At 45.9% G+C, this 26,984-nt stretch overlaps 1 protein-coding gene across 1 annotated transcript; it reads left to right on the forward strand.

Moving 5' to 3' along the window:
* The first annotated feature begins 457 nt into the window (after positions 1-457).
* Positions 458-20,873, forward strand: LOC122173083 (antigen WC1.1-like). The gene is made up of 11 exons (XM_065578733.1): positions 458-755; positions 5,112-5,426; positions 5,866-6,177; positions 7,770-7,832; positions 7,919-8,233; positions 8,657-8,692; positions 9,064-9,201; positions 11,254-11,349; positions 17,503-17,586; positions 18,701-18,790; positions 20,725-20,873. Exons 1-11 carry the CDS (start codon positions 545-547, stop codon positions 20,871-20,873), a joined length of 1,809 nt encoding a protein of 602 aa, XP_065434805.1. The 5' UTR covers positions 458-544.
* The last annotated feature ends 6,111 nt before the right edge of the window (positions 20,874-26,984 follow it).

A 26,984-nucleotide genomic window follows, 5' to 3' on the forward strand; every position in this document is an offset into this window, starting at 1 on the left:
TGAGTTGGGGTAATGAGCGTGTCAGGCCAGAAGAGAGTTGTGGTATGGAGTGCGCTCTGAGGGTTGGCACTGGGGAACTCCCTGGGCCACAGGTATGTCTACAGTCCGTGCTGGGCATGTAATTCCCAGCTCAAGGGGACTGGCAGGCTAAAAATAGAGTGTAGCTGCGAGCTCAGCATCTTCCAGGATATGCTAACAAGCCCCTCTGTCCACCTCGGTGTTACAATCCTTATAGCACCCTGCACTTAGAGATTCAAAAAAACAAACAAAAATATCTTCTGCAGAGGTTACACCTTTTAACCCTGTGATACACATCAATCAATGTGTTAATATCCTCTGAGTTAGAAACCTTCCATAACTTCTTGCATAGTATGAATTATTTCTAATGTATAACAGGGAGTGTTATTCAGTGTGTTTCCCATCTCTCCTGAGCCCAGGTCGCTCTGAATCTCTCAGACTGCTGAATGGAGAGAGCCGGTGCGATGGGAGAGTTGAGATTTTCCTCCATGGTGTGTGGAGCAGAGTGCTGGATGACCAGTGGGACATGAACGATGCTAGCGTGGTGTGCAGGCAGCTCCAGTGCGGAGTCACTGAGAAAGCTTATAACCCCCCTAAGTCTGAGCGAGGAACGGGTCCCGTGGGGCTGAGAAGTGTCCAGTGTGCAGGAAACGAGACTAATCTGACGCTCTGCATCACCTCCACGTCTCAGGCAGAGCAGGCAGGAATTGCTGAGGATGTCGGCGTCATTTGCTCAGGTGACTTACTATGAAATCTTGGAAACATCCTGTCCTTGTTCAGTGGGAACATGACCTGTCCTAGGGCCTGTAAACATCTCACCTTGTGCTGTGATCTCATCAGACCTTGAAAATATGTGGATCTGAGGATCAAACTTTGTTATAAAAATATAGTATTATGTACAGAGAAAAGCACAGCCACCAGATAGGTTAATGCATTGCAGCAACCTCGCTGTCTGTCTGTCTGTCTTGCGTTTTTAATCAAAACTTTTTCAGATGTAAAACTGTTTCCTTATTATGGAAATTTTCACAAACATTTTTTTATTTTCATTTAACATTGTCTCAGTTACAGGATTAGTTGCACCTTTCTCCCCTTTCTGGTGTCTCTGAGTGCACCCACATCAGGCCTTGGCCCACTTGCCCTGGCCTGTCTTGGGGTGGAATCTCGAGATTCTTCCTTTGTCAGGCCTGGCCTGGTTACACTACCCTGTGCAAACCAACTGCTTAGCACCCTGCAGGTCCGACTGGGTTTCAGTCACCAGCATTTCTTCCTCTGGGCAACTTGTGTCCCGTGATAGTGACCTACAGCGTACTCAGAACAAAGCACTTTATTCAGCAGCCGGAACAATGCATTAGAGCAAAAGGGGTTTAAAAAACAAACAAACACCCCACACTTGTGTTGCAGCTCATCTAATCTCTGCTTCCCTGCAAATTAAGTGAGCTGGGCTTCCCTGGGGAGTAACAGGAAAAGAACAGAATGAGCCTGTGTTCTAGTAAGAACCAAGGTGCTCATGAGACCCAGCTGGGGCTCAGTTTGTCTGCCCCACTCTGCTCCCCTTTCTCTGTAAAGTTGCTTTTTCTGGAAGTCCCCACCTGCTCTGTGTGTGTCTGGGTTCAATTACCATATTGCTCAGTGGTCTGTGTTACGGGGCCAGGTGAAATCTTCCTTCTGCCTCAGACTAGTTTTCCCGGTTGGCCAGCCAGACCATCTCCGAGAACATCCCCATGATGATTGCTCCATTGTCCCACAGTGAGCCCCGTCCAGCTTTAATGGCTGGCAGCCACCAGTCTTGTGACCATATCCACCTGTGGGACAGAGCTGCCTGTTCCCTTTGACACTGTGACACCAGCTTAAAAGTCAAATTAATAAGTCACAGTTCAGGGTACACAGCAGTAACCTCTACCCTGCCCCCACATTCACAACAAAAACAATCAGATGGGTTTTTGGGGGTGTGTGTGTGTGTTTTTTAAAGAATAATGGAAAATTCTGACAATGAAAAATATTGATATCTATCCTAACATTTGTTGGTCAGAAGAGATAAATTTCTGAGCAGGTCAGTAAATACGTAAATACAGTGGCTTCTTATCTTAAAATCTTCAATAATGGGGCATCCAGAATCAAAAAAGAAAAGAGGGGGCGGCAATGTCGCCTATTTCACAGAGCATTGGAACAGGACTCAGGAGACGTGGGGTCTCCTCCCTGGGTCCTCTGCCACTGGCCTGATGGTGACCTCCAGCAAGTCATTCACCTCTCTGTGCCTCAGTTTCCCCATCTGTAACATGGGGATTATGACACTGACCTCCTTTGTAGAGTGCTTTGAGATCTACCAATGAACTGTGCTATATCAGCATTAGATTCTATTATTATTAACAGGAAAAGGAAGTCCTACATAACCCTATTTCTCTTGGTGATTAAGTAAAACTTTTTGTTATAATGTGGTATTGTTATGTCCTAATCTTAATAGTACATCCTTTTCCTTCACTGAAAAGAAAAAGGATTTGAGGATTATATGATAATAGTTTTATTGCTACTGATTGTACATCACTATTGTAACAGATTGCTAAACACACAAAAACTACCTCTAGAAATAGCTTTAAGTACATGAGAAGCAGGAAGCCTGTTGTACAGACCATGGGGCCACTAAATAACAAAGGTGACAAAGGTGTTAAAGGAGCACTCAAGGAAGACAAGGCCATTGCAAGAAGCTCAATTAATTCTTTGCATCAGTCTTCATTGCAGAAGATGTGGGGGAGATCCCCACATCAGAGCTATCCTTTTCGGGTGACAAATCTGATGTACAGTCCAAATTGATGTGTAATAAGATGATATTTTAGACAAATTGATAAACTAAACAGTAATAAGTCACCAGGACCAGATGGTATTCACCCAAGAGTCCTGAAGGAACTCAAATATGAAATTGCAGAACTACTAACTGTTGTATGTAACCTATCACTGAAATCACCTTCTGTATCAGATGACAGTAAGGTAGCTAATGTAAGGCTGATTTTTTAAAAGGGCTCTGGAGCAGTTCCTGGCAATTACAGGCCGATGACCCTACCATCAGCACCAGGCAACTGGTAGGAACTACAGTAAAGAACCAATTTATCAGACACAGAGATAAACATGATTTGATGGGGAAGAGTCAACAAGGCTTTTGTAAAGGGAAGTCATGCCTCTCCAGTCTCTGAGGAAGTAAACAAGCATATGGATAAGGGTGATCCAGCTGATAACAGCGTACTTGGGTTTTCAGAAAACCTTTGACTGGGTCCCTCACCGAGGCTCTTAGGGAAGTTAAAAAGCTATGGGATACAGGGAAGGTCCTCTCATGGATCAGTAATTGGTTGAAATATTGGAAACAAAGGGTAGGAATAAATGGTCACTTTTCACAATGGAGAGACATGAACAGCAGGTCACCCCAAGGATTTGTACTGGTACCTGTGCTGTTCAACATATTAATAAATGATCTGGAGAAGGGGGTGAACAGTCAAGTGACAAAGCTTGTAGATGATAGTTCAGTCCAAAGCAGGCTACGAGGAGTTACAAAGGGATCTCACAATACTGCGTGACTGGCCAACAAAATGGCAGGTGAAGTTCATTGTTGATAAGTGCAAACTAATGCACATTGGAAAAAAATAATCCCAACGACACATATACGATGATGGCTTCTAAATTAGCAGTTACCACCAAAGAAAGATCTTGGAGTCACTGTGGATAATTCTTTGGATAATTCTTTGAAAACTGAGAAATGATCAAAAAGGCTAATGGTATAGTAGGAACTATTAGGAAAGGGATAGAAAATTAGACAGAAACTATCACAATGCATCTATATAAATCCATGGTCTGCCCATACCTTAAATACTATGTCCAGTTCTTGTTGCCCCATCCACAGAAATGATATAGTGGAACTGGAAAAGGTACTGAGAAGGGCAACAAGGATGTTGAAGGGTACAGAATGGCTTCTGTCCAAGGAGAGACTAAAAAGATTAGGGCTGTTTAGCCTAGAAAAGAGACGCATTGGGTGATATGATAGAAGTGAGTAGAGAAATGTTATTTACCCATTCACACAGTACAAAACCGAGGAATCGCCTGATTACATTAATAGGCAGCAGGTTTAATATAAACAAGAGGAAGAACTTTTTCACACAACGCACAGCTAACCTGTGGAACTCATTGCCGTGGGATGTTGTGATGGACAAAATATAACTAGGTTCAAAACAGAACTGGATAAGTTCCTGGAGGATAGGTCCATCAATGGCTATTAGCTTAGATGGTCAGCGTACTGCTCTGGTACAGGCGACTTTTTCAGACAGAATTCTGGTCTGACCCAGACTGGCAGCTCTTATGTTCTTATGGTTCTTGTCTTGGGAAGGTAAATAAACAATGGCTTTCTTCAAATAACAGATTTTTTAATAAACACCTGTATCATGCACTGTACTGTTACTGCACTAAAATCATTGTTCATGCCTGTTCCAGTTCTAGGGTAACTATGGCACAGTAAGGGCCCATTCCTGCTCCCATTAGGACAGGGAGAGCTTTGCCATTGACTTCAGCAGCATTAGAATAGAGCCCTAAGTCTATTAGACTTTACCGTAGGTACATGTATTCACCTGCATTTCTTCCTTTATTTGGAAAATGAATGAGTCCCAAGTCTGATTTTCTCCAAGCATCTGGAACCTCTCAAGTCTGTAAGAATTTAAAAGAAAATTGGAATTTTTGAAAAATTTGGTAGTTAATATGTTATTTCTTGCGCATCCTTAGAAGACCTGTTTGAAAATGTTCAAGTTTTCCAAGTAGGAGCTGATTCTGCAAAGCTTTATCTTCACTAGTAGTTCTTACTTTCAAGAGCTATCCCATAAGGATGACTCAGACGACTAAAGGTTCAGGGTTAGGTCCTGTCCCTTTAAATGCTTTTTATCAGAAGTTTCTTTACAAAGTCTTCAGCATTTCCTAATTCTACTGACTTCTTCTCTTTATGTTTCTTGTTAAAGACACACATTTTTCAGTATCTCAGCCATTGTACCATCATCATTGATTTGCATGGACGCTGTTTAGTTATCATTATATTGCACATTAACAGCTGGGATCTATCCCTGCAGGGAGCAGGCGGATCAGACTGGTGAATGGGGCAGATCGCTGTGCCGGGAGAGTGGAGATTTATTACAGTGGCAGCTGGGGGACAGTCTGTGATGATTCCTGGGATCTGTCAGACTCCAATGTCGTTTGCAAACAACTTGGATGTGGACACGCCATCAATGCAACTGTCTCGGCTCATTATGGGCAAGGATCCGGGCAGATCTGGCTGGATGATGTGAACTGCACTGGGAACGAATCCAATCTCTGGAACTGTCCTTCCGGGGGATGGGGCCAGCACAACTGCAGACACAAAGAGGATGCGGGAGTTCTCTGCTCAGGTCTGGTCTGGAAATGCTTCCATGAGTCTGATAATCAGGGGACTTAATGAAGTACATGGGTGTCTGAGGAGTAAGCTGAGGATGTCAGAAAGTTTATCTCCTTTTTCCTTTCTCTCTATCACTCTCCCTGCTACCTAACCTCTAGCAATGGTCACCATTAAAAAGTCAGCATTGCCAATAGTTAATACCAAGGGGTACTGCAAATGTCACATTGATTTCTGAATCTTGGGTACCACTGTTTGCAACTGTTGGTAAATGGTGTCTTTTAAATAATAATTTCATTGCTCGTGGACCTGTCACTGGTCTCTAGAAGAATGTCTCTGATTCTTCTGGAGAAGAATGGGCAGGATTGTTAGCAATCTCTGGGATTTCAGCCTTTAACCCCCTGTGTGTTTCAAAATCAGAAACCTTCACACCCAAATTCTGCCTTTCCTCCTAGAATTCACAGATCTGAGACTGGTGAGTGGCAGTGACTGTGCTGGGCGACTGGAGGTTTTCTACAGTGGGACTTGGGGCAGTGTCTGCAACAGTCCTATGGATGCCGTCACCATGGCACTTATATGCAAACACTTGGACTGCGGAGACAGAGGGACACTTTTGAAAGAGTTTACACATGGAAGCGGCTCTGGCCCCACCTGGGTGGATGGTGTTCGGTGCAATAAGCAGCACAGCTCCCTTTGGCAATGCCCGTCAGACCCTTGGAAACAACAATCATGTAACAGAGTAGAAGAAACCCATATTGCTTGTGAAGGTAAATAGCAAACATATATACACACACACATTCAACAGTCAGGTCTAGCTCACTGAAAGATTTTGATATAATTATTATATTTTTTTACTTTTCACTAGATCTTTTTATCAAATACATACACATTTATATACATTATAAATAAATGTGTATGTATTTGATAAAAAGATCTAGTGAAAAGTAACAAAATATAACAATTATATCAATCTATATCTATAGCTATATAACATTCTCAGCAATGGTTCAAACTTCTTTTTGGTATCTGAGGTTCTAGAAATAGTAATGTGGCCTGTTAATAACAAACATGGACATCGCTATTACACAGAAATACATTTCACTGCAACCACAATTAGGGCCTAATCCAACACCCAGTGAAGTCACGGAATCACAGATTTTAAAGGCTGAAGAGACTGTTAGGATTTTATAATCCGACCTCCTGCATATCACAGGCCATAAAATATCAGCCAGTAATTCCTGCATCAAGCCAGTACATTTTAGTGGAGCTAGAGCATATCTTTTAGAAATACGTCCAGTCTTGATTTAATGACTTCATGTCAAGGAGACTCCCCATATCCCTTGGTAAATTGTTTCAATGGTTAATTAGCATGAACAAATTCTAAGCCCTTCGCAATCCTTGTTACTGGGATCAGAATCTTGATCTCTCAACTCTCACTCACACATCAGCAGAGCCTTTCAGGAGAGCATTATTACCCTCATTTTACAGATAGGGAATGGAGACACAGAGAGATGAAGTGTCCCAAGATCACCCATGGTGCCTTAATGAGCATTGGCTCAAGCCTCTGGAAGAGCCAGGAAGTGTTACCCATTAAAGAACATGATTCGTGTGCCTTTCTGGTTAAACATCTTCCAAGGAATAACAATCAGAGGTTTGGGCTGTGAAGGTCATCTATAGATCTGTGTCTCAAGTATTATCTATATTATGGTGACACCTAAAATCCCCAAAGGCCTCATTGCCCCAGGCACTGTCAGAACACAAATCAAGAGAGGCCTTGCCATACGGAATTTACAGTCGAGATAGACCAGATGAGTGGGAGGGGAAACAGATGATAGAGAGGTGAAGGAACTTGCCCAAGTCACACAGCAGATCTGTTGCAGAAACAAAAATAGAACCCCAGTCTTTTTATGTCCGAGTGCAGCACCATAACCACTGGACCACACTGCCTTTCCATGTGGGGAAGTTCAGACCTGCAGCTCCTATACAGCCCCCTCTCAATATTACTTTCTCTCTTCTGTTGGTTCCTGCCATAATGAGGGTGAGTTTCAGCTCAGGTTTCTGTTTCCATTCCAATCTCTGGGCAGAGGTGTTAGCGGGGTTGTCACAGGGAGAGCTAGAGGAGAATCAGATACTGTCTTGCCAGTTACATAAAGAGACACACCCACCAGCAGGGAGCTGCTTAAGACTGCAAAATCCAGAGTAACAGCTGAGTAGCTAATTAATTATTTAATAACCCAGATTTTGGCTTTCAGCCAATTTATAAAGCACTGGTATTAGGGGTGTGAAATACTGATAAACCCTACTCGAACCTGATTCGCACACACTGCCCGATCCACTCACCTCAGCTTTCTCTCCATAGGAACTAAAGGGAAACTTCCTCAGACCCTGTTTACCGAATGCCCGAACTCTACAAGCTGCACAGGTATCTCTGCTTCTCTGTGTCTCCCTCTTGGTCCCTAAGGACTTTCCCAGCTGTCCCTGTAACATGTGAGGTTTCTGCATTTCCAGACAGGGAGAAGTTACGTGTCGTGGGAGGACAGAACAGATGCTCGGGGAGAGTGGAGGTTTGGTACCGTGGCTCCTGGGGAACAGTTTGTGATGACTCCTGGGACATGGCGGATGCTAACGTTGTGTGTAAACAACTGGGCTGTGGATCTGCTGTATCTGCCCCGGGCGAGGCTGCATTTAGCGAGGGGACTGGTCCCATCTGGGTGGAGAAGATGAACTGCAGAGGGACAGAGTCATCTCTCTGGGACTGTTGCTCCAAGCCCTGGGGTGAGAGTAACTGTGATCATAAGGAAGATGCTGCCGTGAATTGCTCAGGTGAGTGACAGGAGATGTTTCTGTTACATGCTGTAATTTTTGGGGAAGAGGATGGATGAGCCCACCCACCGCCGCCTTGGTCACAGACTAGGCCCTCCCATCTCCTGTGTGAAAGAGCATCATGGATGCTGTGGGGTGGAACCTTTATTGAGTTAGATTGGGTAAGTCATCAGCCGACATAATCCTTGCATCCCTCACAGGCCCCAGTGTGCTGGTTTGTTACTAGAGTCCTCATTGCTGCACAGAGCACAAGGGACTTGGGCCCTAAATCACTAACATATAGGGCCTGTGCTGCTGTGAGGGAGTTTGTGGAGGTAACAGCTGGAGACAACCAGGGACTCTCAGAGGTGAGGTTCCCCCGGTAACAAACATGTCACTTCCCCCTCGCTCCAGGCTCTAACTCTCCTCCCTTTCCCTTTTCAGGTGTGACAGAGAGGACAGATTCACCAAATACCCCAGGTAAACCATCCCCCTTCTCCAGCAAGGGTTAAATTTCCCTGGGGCTGGGTCACAGAGGAGGATCTGGAAGCTGCAGCCTGAGGGAAGGAGCTCCTTTCCATGGTCTGTGAAATCTGAGGGCGAAGGACACCCGGGTGGGAGCTGCAGGCCGTGCTGAGTAGGATGATTCCTGTCTCATGGCTCCAGCTGACAGGGCAGGGCCCATGATTTAAACAGCAGCCTGTGAGCTGCCCCCATGGTTCACAGACTGTCCCAGCCCATTACCCTACTGTCCTGGGCCGTGCAATGAGTAACTGGGGAGCTCCCTGCTCCCCCCTCCCCGTGACTCTCACAGGATAATCTCTCTTTGTTGCTTGTTCATTTCCATCCAGCTCCCCCGCGTCGCCCTCTGACTGACAGTGGGAGTGTCACGGTGCCCGTAGTCATCTGCATTATCCTGGGGGCCCTGCTCTGCCTGGTCTTAATCATCCTGGGGGCGCAGGTGCGAAGTGCCAGGGCCCAGCGCAGAGGTGGGTGCTGATTGGTGTCACTGTGTGAAATGCCTCTGCAATAGCAAGGGGGGCTGCAGGGTGTCAGGGTGAGGGGTGATACCGGTCTGGGTGGGGTGGACGGGGGTGCCTGGTAATGCCTCTCTCATTTACTATTTTATTAACTGTTTGGCAATTGAACAGTCCAGTCATGAAATCTGGAGATGATACTAGCTAGGGACCTTTACAGTTTCAGAGAAGCTGCATCTGTATCCCCCCCACCCTCCAGTAATCCACTCCAGGAGTGCCTACTCAGGTCTCCAGCCATCACCTGTCTCTGGGTGGGAACCTCCTGTCCCACCTCCTTGTGGCCAGGTGTTTTTAATTCTGCACAGCCCCCTGCCTTCCACTGTGATACCCCTAGCAAACCAGCCTGCCCACAGGCCAGCCCCCATGATGTGCTTTCTCCCCAAGGGCTATGAGCAGTGATTTGCCAGCAGTCACAAGTTAGCAGCCAGCTCTCTCTCAGCAGCCTGTTAGACGACCGTCTGTCCAATGATTCAGTGTTGGGATCCCCGTGGACAGAAGGTCCTGCCCATTTGCTGAATCAAAATGAAAGCCCTGAGTCTGTTTAAATTCAGCCTTTCATACCAGAAGTCTTTCTTTGTCTCTTGGTCTCTGGTAACCCAGTTTGAACCAGTCTGTATAAACCACCCTGAAGGCTGTTACTTTTCAGGAGTTGTTACAATCTCCATGATTCACCTTAATCACGCCCCCCATCCCCCACCCACACTGTTTTTTCTTCCTGAAGGAGCTGTGGTAACCCTCCCAAATGCAGTAGAACATAAATCACAGGGCGGGGTTCTGAATATCATGAGGAGAGACATCATGGAAAAGGAACCTAGAGAAATTGGAAATATTGTCATGAAAAAACAAGTGTATAAAAATCGAGTCCTGGTAAATAGTTGTGAAGAGAGTGATCCAGTAGAAAAGACAATCTGAGGAAGGAGAAGTGCGGGAAAGGAGCATTATACTGTATTGTACTCAAAGCTGGCACTTGTAGGGGTTTTTACTTCTCTAAAACACTGTACAAACATTAGCTACCAGCTCCTTGGAAAGAAGGTAGAGAACGGGATTGCCATCAATATACGCATAACATTCACAACTTTGCAGTAAGACAATGACTATTATCAGACCTCATGGTTCAGGGCTTCAGCCAGTCACCTGCAGGGGTCAGGAAAGAATTCTGGGAAGCCCCCACATTTGTGTTTTGTTTTGCTTTCTTTTCTTTTGTTTGTTTCTTGCCCTCTTCTGAAGCATCACACATTAGCTACAGAGGGAGCTGTGACACTGGATGGGATGGACCAGTCTACATGCTCAGGTTCAAACTGATTGTCAGATTTGGGATCAGGAAAGAATTTTCCCCGAGTTCAGATTGGCAAAAAGGGACCTTGGGTGATTTTCATCTTCCTCTGAACCATGAAGCATGGATCGCCTGCCAGGATTATCTAGTCATCTCTCACATAGTCAGTTCCCTGCCATTGCAGGGATCTTGGGCATTGGTGGTACCTTAATCGCTCCTGCTTTCTGCCTGTGGCACACAAGAGCTTATTCTGCTGAGGTGCTTTAGTCTAAGTGAATCTTTTGGCTCAAACCTAGGGGTATCTGGGTGAAATGCAGTGGCCTGTGTTATACAGGAGGTCAGACTAGATGGTCTAATGGTCTCTTCTGGTCTTAAACTCAATTAAAAAAAAACGATGTTATCACCATTTTGCAGATAAACACCAGCGTGGGGGAAGAATTATTTAAACTGCTCCAAAGGGGAATAACCAGGAATAATGGGATGAGATTAAAAAGGGAACATTTAAGATGAATGTGATGAAGCTTCCTGACAGCGAACTAGCCCTGGGAACCATCATCAAAGGGCTGTTGTGGAAAGAAACCCTGTCCCCTGGCTCATTTAAATTCCAGCAGTGGGAATGTGCTGTAGGGTTTAGGCTCGAACTGGGCCCAGGGGGAGGGGCTGGATGATCCCATAGTGTTTCCCATCTCTGGTTTCAACGACCCTGTGCAAACCCTGCCCTTTGTTTTCAGGTTCCAGAAGACCCTTGGATCCCTTCTCTGAGGCTGTGTACGAGGAGATTGATTATAACCTGATGAGAGAGAAGCAGGAGATGTTCAGTCGCTCAGGTCTGTGTGTCTCACTCTTAACAGGGAGCAGCTATCTAACGCCCTTTCCATCTGACGCCCTGACCCAGAGTTCAATCACTGCAGCTTCAGCCTGTGAGCTTGTCATTGGAGCTGGGCACAAAGTCTTCATTACAAAATGTTTTGGTGAAAAATACAGATTCAGAGACACTGAAACATTTCACAAATTCCTGTCAATTTCACCCAGTTGTTCCAAATACACACAGAACAATTCATTTCATTTCAACACTTTATAAAGAAAACATTTTGTTTTTTCAATTTGATAGTATTTTTCCATTAGAAATTTCCTTTAATTTTAGCTATAAAAACAAACAAACAAAAATTAACTAATGTCCAAAAGAACACCAAATGGATTCATCCAAAATTAAACTTTTTTTTTTACTTTTTCATTTGCCAAAAATTCCCCAAAACAGTCATTTTTGGCTCAACTCAAAACAATCTTGGAGTTATTTTGCTTTTTTTCCCCAATGGCCAGAGAACCAAACCATCTGTTTTTGTTTGTTTGTTTGTTTGTTTTGCCAAGCTGTAGCTGTGGAGCTGGGTATGTGGTGAGACCAGCAGTTACTCATGTAGACTGAGGGAGATGAGTTTCCGTCCCACCATACACTGAGTGTCCCTATTTTAGGCACAGTGAATGTCACTCTGCCCGTCCTGCAGCCTTGGAGTGTAACCAGTGAGTGGTCAGGAAAGCGGCTGTCTGGGGCCAGGCTAAACTATCATTTGAAAACTGCTCCGGAGCATTGGAGCAGGGGATGTTCTGTGCCCCCCTCCCACCCCAGCCACTGGTCTGCTGGGTCAGCTCCCTCCTGCCCCCGGAGCAGCAGGGCTGGCCTTACCATGAGGTGAACTCAGGCGGCCGCCTCAGGTGCCAGACTATGGCGGACGCCACTAGGACCCAGAGTATATGTAACCCTTTTGCCCATCTAAGTTGGCAGCAAGAAGGGCCGGGTCTGAATCTAGGGGTTTCGTTTCAATAACACAATGCAAAACCGGCTCGAGCCCCCACCCAGTGACCTGGGACAATTATATACCACCCCCTGGTTGCCTCTAGGAGGCAATACTTCCCCTCTCGCAAGCACGGAGTCTGAGTGTAGCAGAAAAAGTTTAATAACATGAGGTAAACGACATCATCATTAAATTGGAAAAACACCACAAACAGGATTCATAACACAAACCAGGAACAAAAGATCCACCCCAGCAAATTGGGCTGTGTCCTTTCCTTTTGGTTCTTGAATCCAGCAACCCAAAAATCACCCAGAGTCTCCAAAGTCCTACACCCCCAAAGTCTCTTGGGTCCAGCAACCACCCAAAGTCCCAAAAGTCCAACAACCCTCAAAGTCTCTGTCCTTGGTCAGTGCAGCCACAGAGTAAAAGGGGGGCATGCAGAGTGTTAAGGGGCACCTTACGTGATCCGAGGCCGGCTGGCCATCTCTCCGTGGGGTTCCGCCGCAGCCTTCACCATGAGCCAGTCCACTTCCTGCCGTCCCACGAACTGCTCTGCTCTACGAGCTGCTCCGCTCCGCTCACCGATCTGTGAGTCACTCCAGCCATCCCGCAAACACCTCCACTCACCATTCCTTCCGTCCCCACAAGGCTTCGCGCCACTTGCTGCTCCTCCAGCCGTCCCCGCAAACTTGCTCCGCCAGCCACTTAGCAGTATAGCTTTAGGCTCCCCCACTATTTAACACAGCACTCAGTAATCTCGGTTCTTAATAACTTTAGCACTTTTGTGATTTTAGCTCATAGTAGGGGAGCCCCAGCACTGGTGCACCATTGGCCCAAAGTGAATTTAGTTCAGCAGCCTGTAACTAGACTCCTAATGGAATCAAAATTAGCTCTGACATTCAACAGTGGAGAGAGGAGATGGTATAATTGGTATTTTGAGCCCTCAAAGGGCACCCATACTATCAGGTACAAATACTTGTCCCCATCCTCTCTCCAGTCACTGGAGTTTTGTAACCCATGCCCCTTGTCTAGCAAGTGCTACTTAATTACTGGTGAGTCTCTCTGTCATACAACAGTTCCACTGGCCTTGATTCACCTATCAGGGTAACAACAGTTTATTCTTCTTGCCCCAATAACAGAGAAACTGGGGATCCCACACCAGCCAAAGTAACCACTTTCAGTTGTTGTTGTCCCAGGCTAGGCGGGTAGGTGTGCCTATGCAAACAAGGTCAGCCCCTGAAGTTCTTTTCAACCCTCACCATAATTTACCACCAGATGTCAGAGTAGAGCTTATCCTGACTCTGCTTACATGTAGAAAATTGCATCTGCTGCTGGTGCATATGTATTCTCTCTGCTCTAGATGCACAGAGATGGTGGAATGCTGTGCTGGAGGAAGGAGGGCACAAGAGACATAACAGGCAGGCAGGAGAAAAGGTGAGAGGGAATAACAGAAAGCAGCAAGTGCTGCAGGGAGAGAGAGGAGGAGGAGCCTCTTATGTACCTCTCTAGCACGCCCAGGAGCCTGGACTGATTAACACCAGCTTCTCCGGGAGCTTCCTGTTTCCTGCTGCTTCCCTGAACCCACTTGAGGAGAACAGGCAGTCAACTGAGGTAGTAGGAACCAGTTAGGTCCTTAGGATGCTGATTTCTTCCCTTACTCCGGCCCTGCTACCAGCCTGCTTATTTGTACCCTTCAATTGCGTGTTGAGATCCACTATGGCTGGCATATAACAGCAGTCATGAGTGAAAGAAGAAAACGCCCCTCTGGGACAGCATTCAGAAAAAGAAAGAAAGCAAAGGAAGCTTTTCTATCTAAGCAGGAAGGAGCTCTCCTGAGATACATAGACACAAATGTTCACGGTGAGCTTTCCATTCCCAGTGAGGATGTGAGTGGTGAGAAGATGCTGGATCTTCCACTTAGCCAGAGTGCAGGTGACCTGGCAGCTACTGCAGCATCCATATCACCATCTCAAATGGATGTAACCATGCACATTCCTGAAGAAAAGTGTAGATCAGAGAAGAGTGTAGTGGAGGCAAAAGAAACAGCTGCTGCTGAGTTTAGTTCCTTAAGTCTAGATGATCCAGGATTGTGCACCCACTTGAGCAGTAGCCTGAGGGACTTCCTTGTACTGCATGAGCCACAGCAAGTGAAAAACGTCATGTTCCCCAAAGACAATGAAAATAAAAGTTTCCATCCAACACATTACTGGCGTGAAATCCCCAATGGTGACAAAGTGGAGCAGCCGTGGCTTATGTACTCAAAAACCCAGAATGTTGCATACTGTTTTTGTTGCAGACTCTTCCAGTCTAATGTTCCAGACACATTGGGTTCTACAGGAACAAAGGACTGGAAAAATCTGGCTAGAAATCTGGCATGCCATGAGAAGGCAGCAAATCACCAGAGAGCATTTCATAGGTGGAAAGAGCTTGAGATGAGACTAAGGTTAAAGGCCACCATAGGTGATCAGCATCAAGGCAAGATTGCATCAGAGTCTCTTTACTGGCAAAATGTTCTGAAAAGGCTCATTGCCATTGTGAGAATGCTTGCTACCCAAAACCTAGCACCGCGTGGCACTTCAGATCAGTTGTATGTGCTAAACAATGGAAACTTCCTTAAAATTGTGGAGCAGAGTTTGATGCTGTACTGCAGGAACATTTAAGAAGAGTCACTGCCTAGGAAATGTGCACACACCACTACCTTGGAAAAACAATTCAAAATGAGATCATACAGTTACTGGCAACAAAAGTCAAACATAAGATTGTGGCACATCTGAAGTCAAGAAGATATTACTCTGTTATTCTGGACTGCACACCTGACATCAGCCATATGGAACAAATGATTCTAATGGTGCTTCTTGTAACAACAACAGAACCTAGTGAAAATGTCCCTGCAATGGTGACTGTTAGAGAGCATTTTATAGAACATATTGACATTGATGATACTACAGGAGCTGGTAGGACAAATGTGCTTCTTAAAAAGCTGGAAGATACAGGAATTGCGATAACTGACATGAGAGGTCAGGGCTACGATAATGGTGCCAACATGAGAGGAAAGAACAGAGGAGTGCAGACATGGATCCGAGAGTTAAACCCTCAAGCTCTTTTTGTCCCATTCAGTTCTCATTCATTGAACTTGGTGGTCAGTGATGCAGCATCAGGTTATAGTGAGGCTGCTGATTTTTTTAATGTAATTCAAAGCATCTATGTATTTTTCTCTGCATCAACTCATCAATGGCAAAGTTTGAAGCAACATCTGGGAACATCCTCTCTGACACTGAAACCACTGAGTGCCACATGATGGGAAAGTTGAGTGGAGGTGATAAAGCCTATCAAACACCAAATTGGGAAGATAGATGATGCCATAGTTGCCCTGATAGAGGATAATGCTATGACAGGAACGTGGGAAAACAGTGGCAGAGGGAAATGGAATCACCAGAAACATACATAACTTCAAATTGCTGTGTGGATTAATGTTGTGGCATGACATACTGTTTGAAATAAATGTTGTAAGCAAGAAACTCCAAGGTGTTGAACTTGATATATCTGGAGCAATGGAACAATTGGACAAAGCAAAGTCATACCTACAGTCTTACCGGTCAGATGAGGGATTTCAAAACGTTCTGAAGAGTGCACAGAAGTTGGCAGAGGAACTTCACACTGAAATTATTTTCCCTCCCATTCAAGAATACAAGAGTCACCGAAGAAGAAGACATTTTGATTACGAGGCACGGGATAATCCTATAAGAGACCCCAAAGTTAAATTTTTTAACCAGGTGCTAGATTGTGCAATACAGTCAGTTGAAGAATGTTTCATGCAGCTCAAGGAACAGAGCAATATATTCGGGATGTTGCATGATATTTCAAAACCCCTCACTATACCCAAAGAAGACCTACACGAGCAATGCAGGGCACTAGAGACAGTGTTGACACATGATGATATGCGCAATATTGATGCGAGTGATTTAGGTGATGAACTGAAAGCCCTTTCATGATACATTTCAGCAGGATCGAATCCAAAGGCTGTTCTGGAATATATGTGAACAAATAAGATGATCACCCTCTTTCCAAATGCTTTTGTTGCTCTGTCCATACTTTTAACACTTCCTGTAACAGTTGCCAGTGGAGAAAGCAACTTCTCCAAGCTGAATTTAATAAAAAAACACCTACGCTCCACGATGAAACAGGAGAGGCTGGTCGACCTTGCAACCATCTCAGTAGAGCATGAGCTGGTCCAGACTGTGGACCTTCAGCAGGAAGCAGTTCATATCTTTGAAACAAAGAAGGCACGGAAAGCACCACTTTGATTATTCAAACAGATAAAAATGCCAGTGTTTACTATGCAGCCAAGAAAAGTTACATTTGCTGTTTAGGCGTTTGAAAGTTAAGTGTTACTTAAAATTTTTGAACAAGGCATTTTAAGTTGTTAGTTCTTTATTGGGTAGGTAGCAGAGCAGTACCATGAGAGGAGTAGAACAGGAAGAAGGCAGAATTGAGACCTTTCAAATTTTTGGCCCAAGCGATGGAGTATGGGGGCATAATTTGAGCTCCCTGTCTCAGGTGCCAAAATGTTGTGTGCTGGCCCTGCAGAGCAGAGAGATCAGCCCAGGAGAGCCTCATGGCTTTGAGTCATGGCCCTGTTATCCTATGTGCAATTTTGTCTCAACATCTGATGAGAACATCCTGCCCAAGGGCTGTGCTGTGGTGGGGCTCTGGGAACATGCTCAGGGCATCTCCCAGCACCACTGCTAAGATGGTTACAGGAAATCACAGATTCTACTCTGGGCCTGTCTTGGCATAAACTGTAAACACCACAGAGAACTGATTGACTGATTCATGGGGGAGGTGGGTATTTACCCTTAAGAAGGAGGAGTCCCCTCTGTGGCTGAGGAAGCCAGGATCATTGTGGAACTTCCCTGGACCAGCAGCCAGAGACGTGCCCTTCACTCACCCCAGTATATTTCAGGTCATATTGTAGCATCCCCTCTGTCACATTTACCACAGTAACATGGAGATTTCTCTTGGGGAGTTTGTGTCAGCTTCTCACCACTCAAGAGTCGCTGTGAGTCACCATCTCCCGTAGAAGAAGGAATAGACTGAGACTGGAAATCCTGCTCCTGGCCTCGGATGTGTTCCCAGTCCCACAGTTCTGCTGTTCTCACAGTGATGAATTTCTGGTTCTTGTCTCTCCAGTCTCCTATTCAGATGACTCGGTGACAAAGCTGCCGTATTACACCGGGGACAGCGAGGGGGAAAATGATCCTGGATCAGAACAAGGTAACGGGGGAGGGGCAAACTCAGGCTGAGAGACCCAAATCTGGGCAGAGAACAGAATTTCTATGACACTTTCTGCAATCACAGCCATTTCTCCTCACATGGTTCCCATTTTACACAGTCGGGTCTAATCCCATTGAACAAATTTTTTTTCAGAATCTCAGGATGGGAACATGTGACCATCTCCTGAGCACACACCCCTGTGAGTGGTTCCCAGTGACCTCCCACGGTGAGGAGCTGGAGGAGACGGGTCAGTCTCTTTGGGTGGAAGGCATCAATGCCCAACAGAGCTCGTCTCTCACCTCTGAGAGAGACGAGAAGATTGTCCTACGTTATAATTACAGATGGGCTCAACCCAACTCACTGGTCCGAACCCACCAGACCATTGTGGGTGGGGGCATTTGCAGATTCTGGCCCCAGCTCCAGATGTCAGTTTTGCAGCTGACACCTGTCACTATAACAGGCTGAAGCAAAACCCTGGATCTGAACTTTCTGGCCTGGGCCCATCTCTAATTATAAACAGTGCGGCATTTCTACCCGAGCTGCTCTCAAGGGAGTCCATGAATTTGGGCCCTGTGGGAGTTTAGCCTGTGGCTGGGGGAGGAGACACTGAGCAGATGAGCCAGTTCTGCTGAGAAGCTGGAGCACTGCCAAGCTGAGCCCTGGGCTGCCTGAGAGGCTAGTGGAGAGCAGGAGCTCACCAAGGATCAGGCCAGTGACCTCCCAGTGGGAGCTTTAATTCCTGCAGAGGGGAGGTTCCCCCTCCCCAGTGTAACAGGAAAATTCAAACCCGTCACAGAGATCAGCTGGATTCACACAGGCCGGCTCTGGCCTGGCAGCGCCCGTGTTCCAACCTGTTATCTCAGCACAAGCCCAGATCCTGCTCCCACTGAAACACATACAAGAGCTGCTGTTGGATTCTGCAGGGACAGGATTGGCCCCTAGTTATTTCTGGGACTCCTGTTTTACTGTCGTTCTCTGACTTGTGCCCTCTCACCATGGGCCCCTGCGACTTCCCCTCTGACGTGCCATGATAAACAGCTCTAGTTATAAGGGCCACCTGCGCTGAAGAGACGCTGTTGGTGCCATGGGCTGAGTGTGGCATTTGCTGTTTCAGAGGGAGCTTCCCCAGGGGGGTCTCAGCTGGATTATGATAACGTGGAGGAGCCTGACTTGAACGACGTCCCCCAGACTCCAGACGGCCAAGGTGAGCAGTGAATCTGCCTCCTGGAAGCAACATCTCCCTGACAAAAAACTAAATGTGTTTCCCAGTAGGAACAATAGTGGTTTATTAAGAAAACCACAAAGTTCACCCACCAGTATTGTCTACTGGCATAACGCTGGGGGCGCTGACCAGGTGCATTACAAGAGGTGTGTGGAGGCCCAGGGGTAGGGAAGAGTGTGGTGCCCTAGGTCATGACAGAGGCCCATTGCGGGGATGGAAGGAGCAGTTTACTCAGGAGCTGCCCACATGGTACTTGGCTCAGATCACTGCCCTGTGACCCTCACTGTCATGAGCACCAAGGTTACTCACTAGTTGTAAAGAGGGAGCATCGAAGGAGAGACCTTTACATAGGAGCAATGTTCCCTGCCAGCCTTTCCTGACATGCAGCTATGGCAGCTTATATACATCTATGTTAGATATGCTGTGATGGGACGGGGGGGGGGGGGGGCATAGAGATTTTACACCCAAAGTCCCATTTCTGACCCTTATTAGCTGGCTCAGCTCCCAGTGGTGTCAGTGCATTGGAGACTGATGGCAGTTTATGGGTAAATCTTATCAGGAGAACGTATTGAAAAGACATTTTAAAATATTATCAAATTTAGGAAGCCAGGAACAATCTCTGGACAATTCCAAGTCATTTAGATTTGTAATTATTGTAACCAAATGCTTTGTGGAGCAGTCCCTCTGGACTAGATCCCAGTCACCTCTTTCTACAACTTCCCATCCCCCTGCTCATCTGGGAGCTCTAGGATCCTCTCAACCAGCTATTGAAATGTATCAAATCAATGTGATCTGTAAAACCCCTCAATCTGAGGGTTCCAGAGGTGGGCTTGTCTTACATCCCTGAGGGTGGAAGTTAAGTCGCTGAGAGATCCCCAGGGACCAATGAGGCTGGTGCATCTGCAGCTTGTAGTTTAATTCTGTCTTCACTGTGAATATTCTCTTAATTACTTCACATCTTCACGTCAGATGCCCCTGCCCTGCCTGGAGATGTCTCAGGGGATGGTTATGATGATGCCAGAGAAGTGTCTGATCCTGAAGGTGACCCTGGTTTGGGGCAGAATGATGAGGAAGGCACTGGGGTGAGTGACAGGAGCAGGGATTCACAGACAGGTGAGTTTGCACTTCGCAGTGTCTCTACAGAATGGGATGGTTGGAAATGTTCATTACACAGCAAAGGAACAAACCTGACCAACCCAATGCCTGTGGAAAAAAACTCTCCTTCTCTTCTTTCCCTCAAAGCAGAGGCTTCAGTGCTTGCAGTGGGGACAGGAAAAGCTGCAAGGTCCCTCAGTCTCTAGGTTCAAATCCTTGTGTGGCTGCCACACCCTGGATTACTGGATTCCCAACAGTTTTCTGTGCGTGTATCTTTTGGACAGAATCTTATAAACCAAAGTCCTGTTACTGATGTGCATTGTTAAAGAGCCCATGACACTTCCTGTAAAAGTCAGGCTTTGCCCATTATCCTTGGCCAACATCTCCCCTCCCTTCCGTTCCCCATTGTGTCATGAGCAGACACCACCAGCCACCCCAGAGGAATTGGAGTGGCAATCAAATGTACATTACTTAGTACTTGATAAGAATAACGTGCTTATGTTTGTGATTAGCACAGAGTGAATTATACAATGCCCTTAAGTAAGAGCTACTTCCCGGTAAGTGATTGGGTTTTATACATGAAGTGACAGGTGAATACAGTACTCACTTGGCAACTGTAAATGGTCTTGAAACCAAGGATTTTACTTCCAGAATATGTACAGAGATGATGGATTAAAATTTGTCATGGACCCAATGAGAAGAATGAAGAGGGAACATTTTCCAACCCATACCAGAGAGTGCACTAACTCCACCATTGCTATGTGGCCATATATAGCCATAAAATGGATCCACTGACTATGTGTCTCTTTTTGTATTTTCAGGTTGGAATCTGCACTCGCTAGAGAATGAAGGTGTCTCTGTGACAGAGAAAGAAACCCTGTTCCTGCCTCTTGGAGACACAGGTTATGATGATGTGGGACATGGTGACTCTGGGGGATCAGTATCAGAACAATGTGATTGGACCAAATAACCTTGGGATAATGTAAAAGCTTTGCCCCTTTCTCTGAGAAATGCTCCCTCTGGCATGATGCCCAGAGACAGTCCCTGCCTGGTAGATAGACAAAGCAGATGTTTCTTTAGGATTTGTGTGAAGTTGCAGGAAAGTGTGAGTGGGAAAAAGTTCAGAGATTTCCTCTGTGTAACTTCCCATTGATTGACAAGGATGGAAGTTTCCTGCTGTTTTATCCCTGTAATTTCTTCAGGTTCAATTTGTGCCTTTTTCTTATTAAATCCTTTCGGAAAGTCTTCCCCATAGTGTAAGTTTTTCTTGCCAGATGAATTGTGCAGTTTCCACGGCTCATCACAGTTTGAGGCTGAGATTAAACAAACGAAGAGACAAGGATGGGCCACCTCTGGGTCTGGCAGGCTATTTGAAGGGGGTGGGGTGGTTTACACTGCATGTTCTATCAGGCATATGGTAAAAGTGAGACACTAGCAAGAGAACATTCTGCAGTGAGCAACATGGTTGTTCCTAAAGCAAATTCAGATTTGAAACATTCATTGAATCCAAGGAGATAAATGGGAAATCCCCCCAGGGTAATTCATACCTGAAATTAAAAAAATGAAGAAAAGAATTCCTCATTAGCAATAAATACAAAGGATGAATATTTCTGCTAGAATAATAAATACTTTATAGATAATAGTGACAAGGGGAAGGTTAATCAGAGTCTGGATTTCCACTGAACCAATAAAGCTACAACAAATAACAAGTCTAGTTGTTACTAGAAACCCCAGTAAAACTGATCATGTTCACACAGTGGAATATTTATTTCCAATGCCTTCTACAAATATAGTTTAATATTGATGCTGAACTGAGTACTGACCAGTGGAGAAGGCAGAAGTGTTCTCTGGATGAACCCTCAATAAAATCAGTAGCAGAATGCATGCAGAGTACATCACTATTTCACAGAAATGTCTGTCTTTCCTTTACCACAAATCCTGCATTCAGTTTGGTCACTTCATCTGTACACCAATATAATGGAGATAGAAAAGGTTGACAGAAGGTGAAAGCAGATGATTGGAAGCAGGAAGTTTGGGGGTGGGACGGTCATATGAAGAGACTAGGAATAAAACAATTTACTTTTGAAAGGAAAAAACAAAAGACAACATTATCACGACATGTAATAGAGTGTACTGACCCTTGGAGACTGAGAAGGGAAATCTCAGGGGCTGTGCTAATCCACACCAGGGGTTGTGTCTTCAAGACAGATGTGCGGGATAAAGGAAATGACCAGAGAGAGGAGGTGGCCCCAGGGTGGATGTTTGTGATTTAGCGGGGAACCCAGGCTTCTGACTCTGCCTAGGGCTTGGGAATGAAGCCTTAAAGAGGGAGCAGATCAACTCTCCCCTCTTCTTTAAGGCTGATGGAATCCTGGGTTTGGTCAGTCCATCCACGGGGGGTCACGTTGCTCACAGGCAAAGAGAGGAGGAGAACTCCCCCCAAAATGGCACACACAGATCCTGGAGAAAAGGGAGAGCAGCAGGTGAAGGTGACTGAGGAGGGAATTCCATTGTATAAATGAGCTTTGATAAAATCCAAGATCATACATATGTGACTCTGAGAAGGATTTATAATGGACAAACAACTCAGCATGAAATCCCAGGGCAATGCTGTGGCCAAAATGGCCAATACAATTCTTGGACGTATATACAAAAGAATAATGACTAGAAATAGGGCGCAGCTTTTATCTCTGTATTCGACATTGGTAAGAGCAATACCAAAACATTGCATCCAGTTGTGTTGTCCACATTTTAAGACTAACTGTGAAAAATTGGACAAGGGGCAGTGAAGAGCTATTTTAAAAGAGCTGAAAAGATGCCTTACAGTGAGAGACAAGAGTTCAATCTGTTCAATTGATCAAAAAGAAGATCAAGAGGTGATTTGATTATGGTGCATAAATACCCTCACAAAGAGAACATACTGGGTACTAAAGGACTCTTTCATCTAGTAGAGAAAGGCATAATAAAGAAGTTAATGCCAGAGAAATCGTAGAAATAAGGGACAAATTTGAAATAGGTGATTAAACATTGGAACAAAGTACCAAGGGAAATGATGGATCTTCCACCCCACATGGAGTTGGCAGGAGGGAGCAGGAGCTACTTAAGCAAGTGCTCTCAGGTGATATAGAAAACTATTTCTTTCAGGTGTTTGGCTGGTGGGCCTTCCTCACATGCTCAGGGTCTACCTGATCTCCATTTTGGGGTTCAGGAAGGAACTTTCCCCCAGGTCAGATTGGCAGGGACACTGGAGGTTTTTGCCATCCTCTGCAACATGGGACACAAGTCACTTGCTAGGATCATTTCGGTATATCTCACCAAATCAATTCCCTGCCATTAAAGGGGCCTCAGGTGTGGGTGCCCCTCAGTCCTTCCTAGTCTCTGACTGTGGCACAAAATAGTTTAGTCTCCTGAGGGCTATAACAGTTTGGTCTAATCCAGGTTGTTGGTCTTAATGCAGGGGTGACTTTAATGGTCTGTTATATGTATGGGGGTTAGACTGGATTATTTAATTGTCCCTAGAGGCCTTAAAATCTACACATCTATGTTATGGCTAAGATGTTGCTGTGTCTGACCTGTGGCCACTTCAACTCACGGGTGCCGCCTCTTTCCAACCCAGTCACTGCCTAGTACTCAGGGAATGGCAGATGCAGTGAAAGGCAATAGGGTGTCGAGAGGAGTAACTTTAGGGACAGTCACTAGCCACAGAAAACAAAACCTCTCCCGAAACCCCTGACTCCTGCACATCAGGGTCTCTGGCCATACAGAAGATGGGCCAGCACCCCCAGTGGAAAAGAATGAGAGAGGGAGAGAAACACCCAGGAGGGGAAGTTGCATGTTTCAGCCATGTTGGTGTGTGGGTACCAGCTCAAACACATGCACTGTACCCACAAGCAGAGCAAGTTCACACTGTAAAAACAACAAACCTAAGAGGGACGTGTCAATCTCAACACAAGTTCTTCTTTAACCCATTAGAAACAATCCTGTAATTATTGGGGCAGTTGGTGCTGGAGTACACCAAACTCCTGAAGTGCCAGTAGCGTGCCCGGTACACCGTCACTCAGAGGCAAGCACTGTATGTGCTTCGGCAGCTAGGTCTGATTGGTCCCACTAGCTGCTCAGACACATGGCTAAGGGAAAAGGGGAAGGTTATACACACACTAGGTCCAGAGGCTTAAACAGTTACAGTTCATAGGGAGTAATACTGGTAAATGTTTGGGTCTCTGAGGCAGTCCAGTTGAGAGTCAGGGCTCTTCCAGCCTAGAGCCTGGCATGACCTCTCCAGTCCAATCTCTATTCAAGCAAATTGGACCTTGCAGGTTTCCAGGCCAGGTTCACTTAGTGTCTCTCTTTGGGGCCGCTCTCCACTGGCTCCCTGCCCAGCCGCTGCTGTTCCTCCATAAACCTCTCACAGACCTGCAGCCAGCTGTTATCTCTGGCAGTCACAGCCGGTTCCATGTGCAGCTCTGCATACGGTTCCTGGGGATTGCCCTCTGCATCCAGCTCTCTGCAGCTCCTCGTTTGCCACGTGGCCACCACTTCCCACAATAGCCCGGCCCTTTCCTGGTTCAGGTCAATTCCCTTTACCTGGCCAGTGGAAAGGGAAGTGCAGTGGGGAAGGGTCTGGTGGGGGTCGTAGTTCCATTCTTAACAGATCCATCACAGTCTCAAACATAGGATGAAAGATTCTGCAAACAAAGAAGGTTCCTCGTTCCATATCATTCCCAAAGAGTTTTGAGGTCACATGGATTGCCCCCTTTTGCTTAAAGAAACAGTTTTAAAATCTGCATCCACCTTTTCAGCTCTTTTATGTACCTTTAACTGCAAACTTTAAATAATACAGTTTTGGAAACACACTGATTTCCTGTATTAATGTACCCATAAAAGATCCATGACATTTTATCAAGAACTAGAAATTTGAGAAATTCAAAGTGTTTGTGAAAAAATTAAATGTTGTAAAGCTATCTCTGGGGTCAGTGAACCCTGATCCACGAACGTTCAGGCCACACTGAAGACTGGGCAACTGAAGGGAACATTCAATTGATAGACAAAGCTTCCCTATCTCTCCCCCAGCAGCAGAGTCAGCAAAGCCAGGGTCACATAAGCTGGCAGGGACCACAGCCAGGACAGGTAGGGGACATCTCCAAAACCTTGGAGACAGCATGGCCCAAGGCTCAGTAGGACTGACACTCTGTAGACCTGAGTCTAAGAAAAGAAAAAGGATAGACACTGACAACAAGTCAGCACAACCCACTGCTTTTCACTGCGGGGTTTTCAAAAATTAAAAAAAACATTCCTTGATTTTTTAGTTTTGGGTGTAGGTTTCCCTTGAAAACCAAAACGTTTTTTTTAATGGGAAATTGAAAAAAAAAATCTCATGAAAGCATTTGGATTTTCAGTCCAACTCTGCTCTGCTCATAGGAAATAAGGCCTTCCCGTGTTCCCAGGAAGATTGTCTATAGGACTTATTCCATTAGTGTCTCTCCTTATTCCATTAGTGTCTGTCAGAGAGTGATTTCCCTGTCATGGCACATGCTTTGGTTCGCTATGGCCCTGCCTGCTAGGGGAGGTGGGAGGGACCCTGTGCAGCCTGAGTTGCTTTGATCAGTGGGCCAAGGGAAAGCACATGAAATCCTTTCCTTTATTCTCACCTCTACAGTGTCTGGGGAACCCACAAGGGAGGCTGCTTTTTGTCCCCTAATCTCCTTCTTGCCCCATGATCTGACCTGACCTCATGAGCATGGACAGGCAAAGCTTGGGTTGGGATGCCCCTGAGTCCCACTGGGCATATTCCCAGGAGGGTGATGAGCTGCACTCTAGAATCTGCCAGAGCAGCTGGAGCAGCTTCTCCTGTCTCCCGCAGACCACTCTGTGAGGTGGGAAACACATAGGGGAGCTGATTCTCAGGGCTGCTGTGGCCTGAGCAGTCCTGGCTTCCTGCTCTCTAATGGGAGCCAAATTCTTTCCCAGGAGAATCCCCTGTGGTCAGCGTAGCTCCTGTGCCCTGGTGCACAGTGAGTGTGTGGGGAAAGGAAATATTGTAGAGTTGCCAACACGATTTTATTAGGAGTTTCTAGAGCCCCAGCTCTGGCATTCAGAGACTGCATGAGAGTCTCAGCCTTCATTTAAACACAGTGATGTTCTAGCCCTCGTGAGAGGGTTGTGGAGAAAAGCTTAAACACAGGGGCCCCCTAAAGGCTCAACAAAAAAGGCAAAGACAAGAGCCCAAATGTATTTTTGAAAGCATCTCATGATTTTTAAGCCAGTCTCATGATTCTGGGTCCTGACACCCAGATGTTTGAACTCTTTTTTCAACATCCCTTTTGAAGCATGGACACCAGAACTGGACCCAGTATCCAGAATTGGTCTCACCAGTGCTGCATACAGAGCTGCTCCTGTTTGACATGCCCATGTTTATAAAGCTAAGCTTCACACTAGTCCTCTTAGCCATTGCATTGCATTGCAGTGCTGTGGCCGGCAGTTGGAAGCTGTGAGCTTCTAAACAAGGTTTGAAATCTAGAAACCTCTGTTCATTGGCTGAGCGTTAGTCAGGGGGTGGGGCTATCAAGAAGGCCAGGGCTTTATAAAGCAGTGAACAAGCAAACAGGGGCCGCTAAAAGGGAGTTTTGAGAAGGAGTTTGGAAGGGGAGTGGGAAGGGGGTGAGGTTCATTTGCCATTGTTTAAAACCTTTACTAAACTATAATCAAAACTTCTTGATTTAAACAGAAACTCTATCATTAACCTACATATCTGTAGGAGAGAATGCAGGCAGAAGCCCAGCAGCAGAGTAGGGGCTATCCTGTTTATTGTGCTCAGTGCAGCATGTATGATTATCTTCCCTATGGGCAGGTGGCGTATGTGTGCTTCGGTGCAAGGAGCTCCTGGACTTCAGAGACCATGTACGGGCTTTGAAGACCAGGGTGGCGGAACTGGAGGAGCTAAGGGAGGCAGAGAGGTAGGTTGATGGGGCTTTCCAGGACACTGTAGATTTGTCCCACCACTGGTCAGACAGCCCCTGCACTGTTAAGGAGGATGAAAGGCTCAGGGAAGGACAGCAGTCAATGGGAGCAGAGGGAAACCTTC

The sequence above is a fragment of the Chrysemys picta genome, unplaced genomic scaffold, assembly GCF_011386835.1.
Source record: "Chrysemys picta bellii isolate R12L10 unplaced genomic scaffold, ASM1138683v2 scaf1, whole genome shotgun sequence".
NCBI classification, from domain to species: domain Eukaryota; kingdom Metazoa; phylum Chordata; order Testudines; family Emydidae; genus Chrysemys; species Chrysemys picta.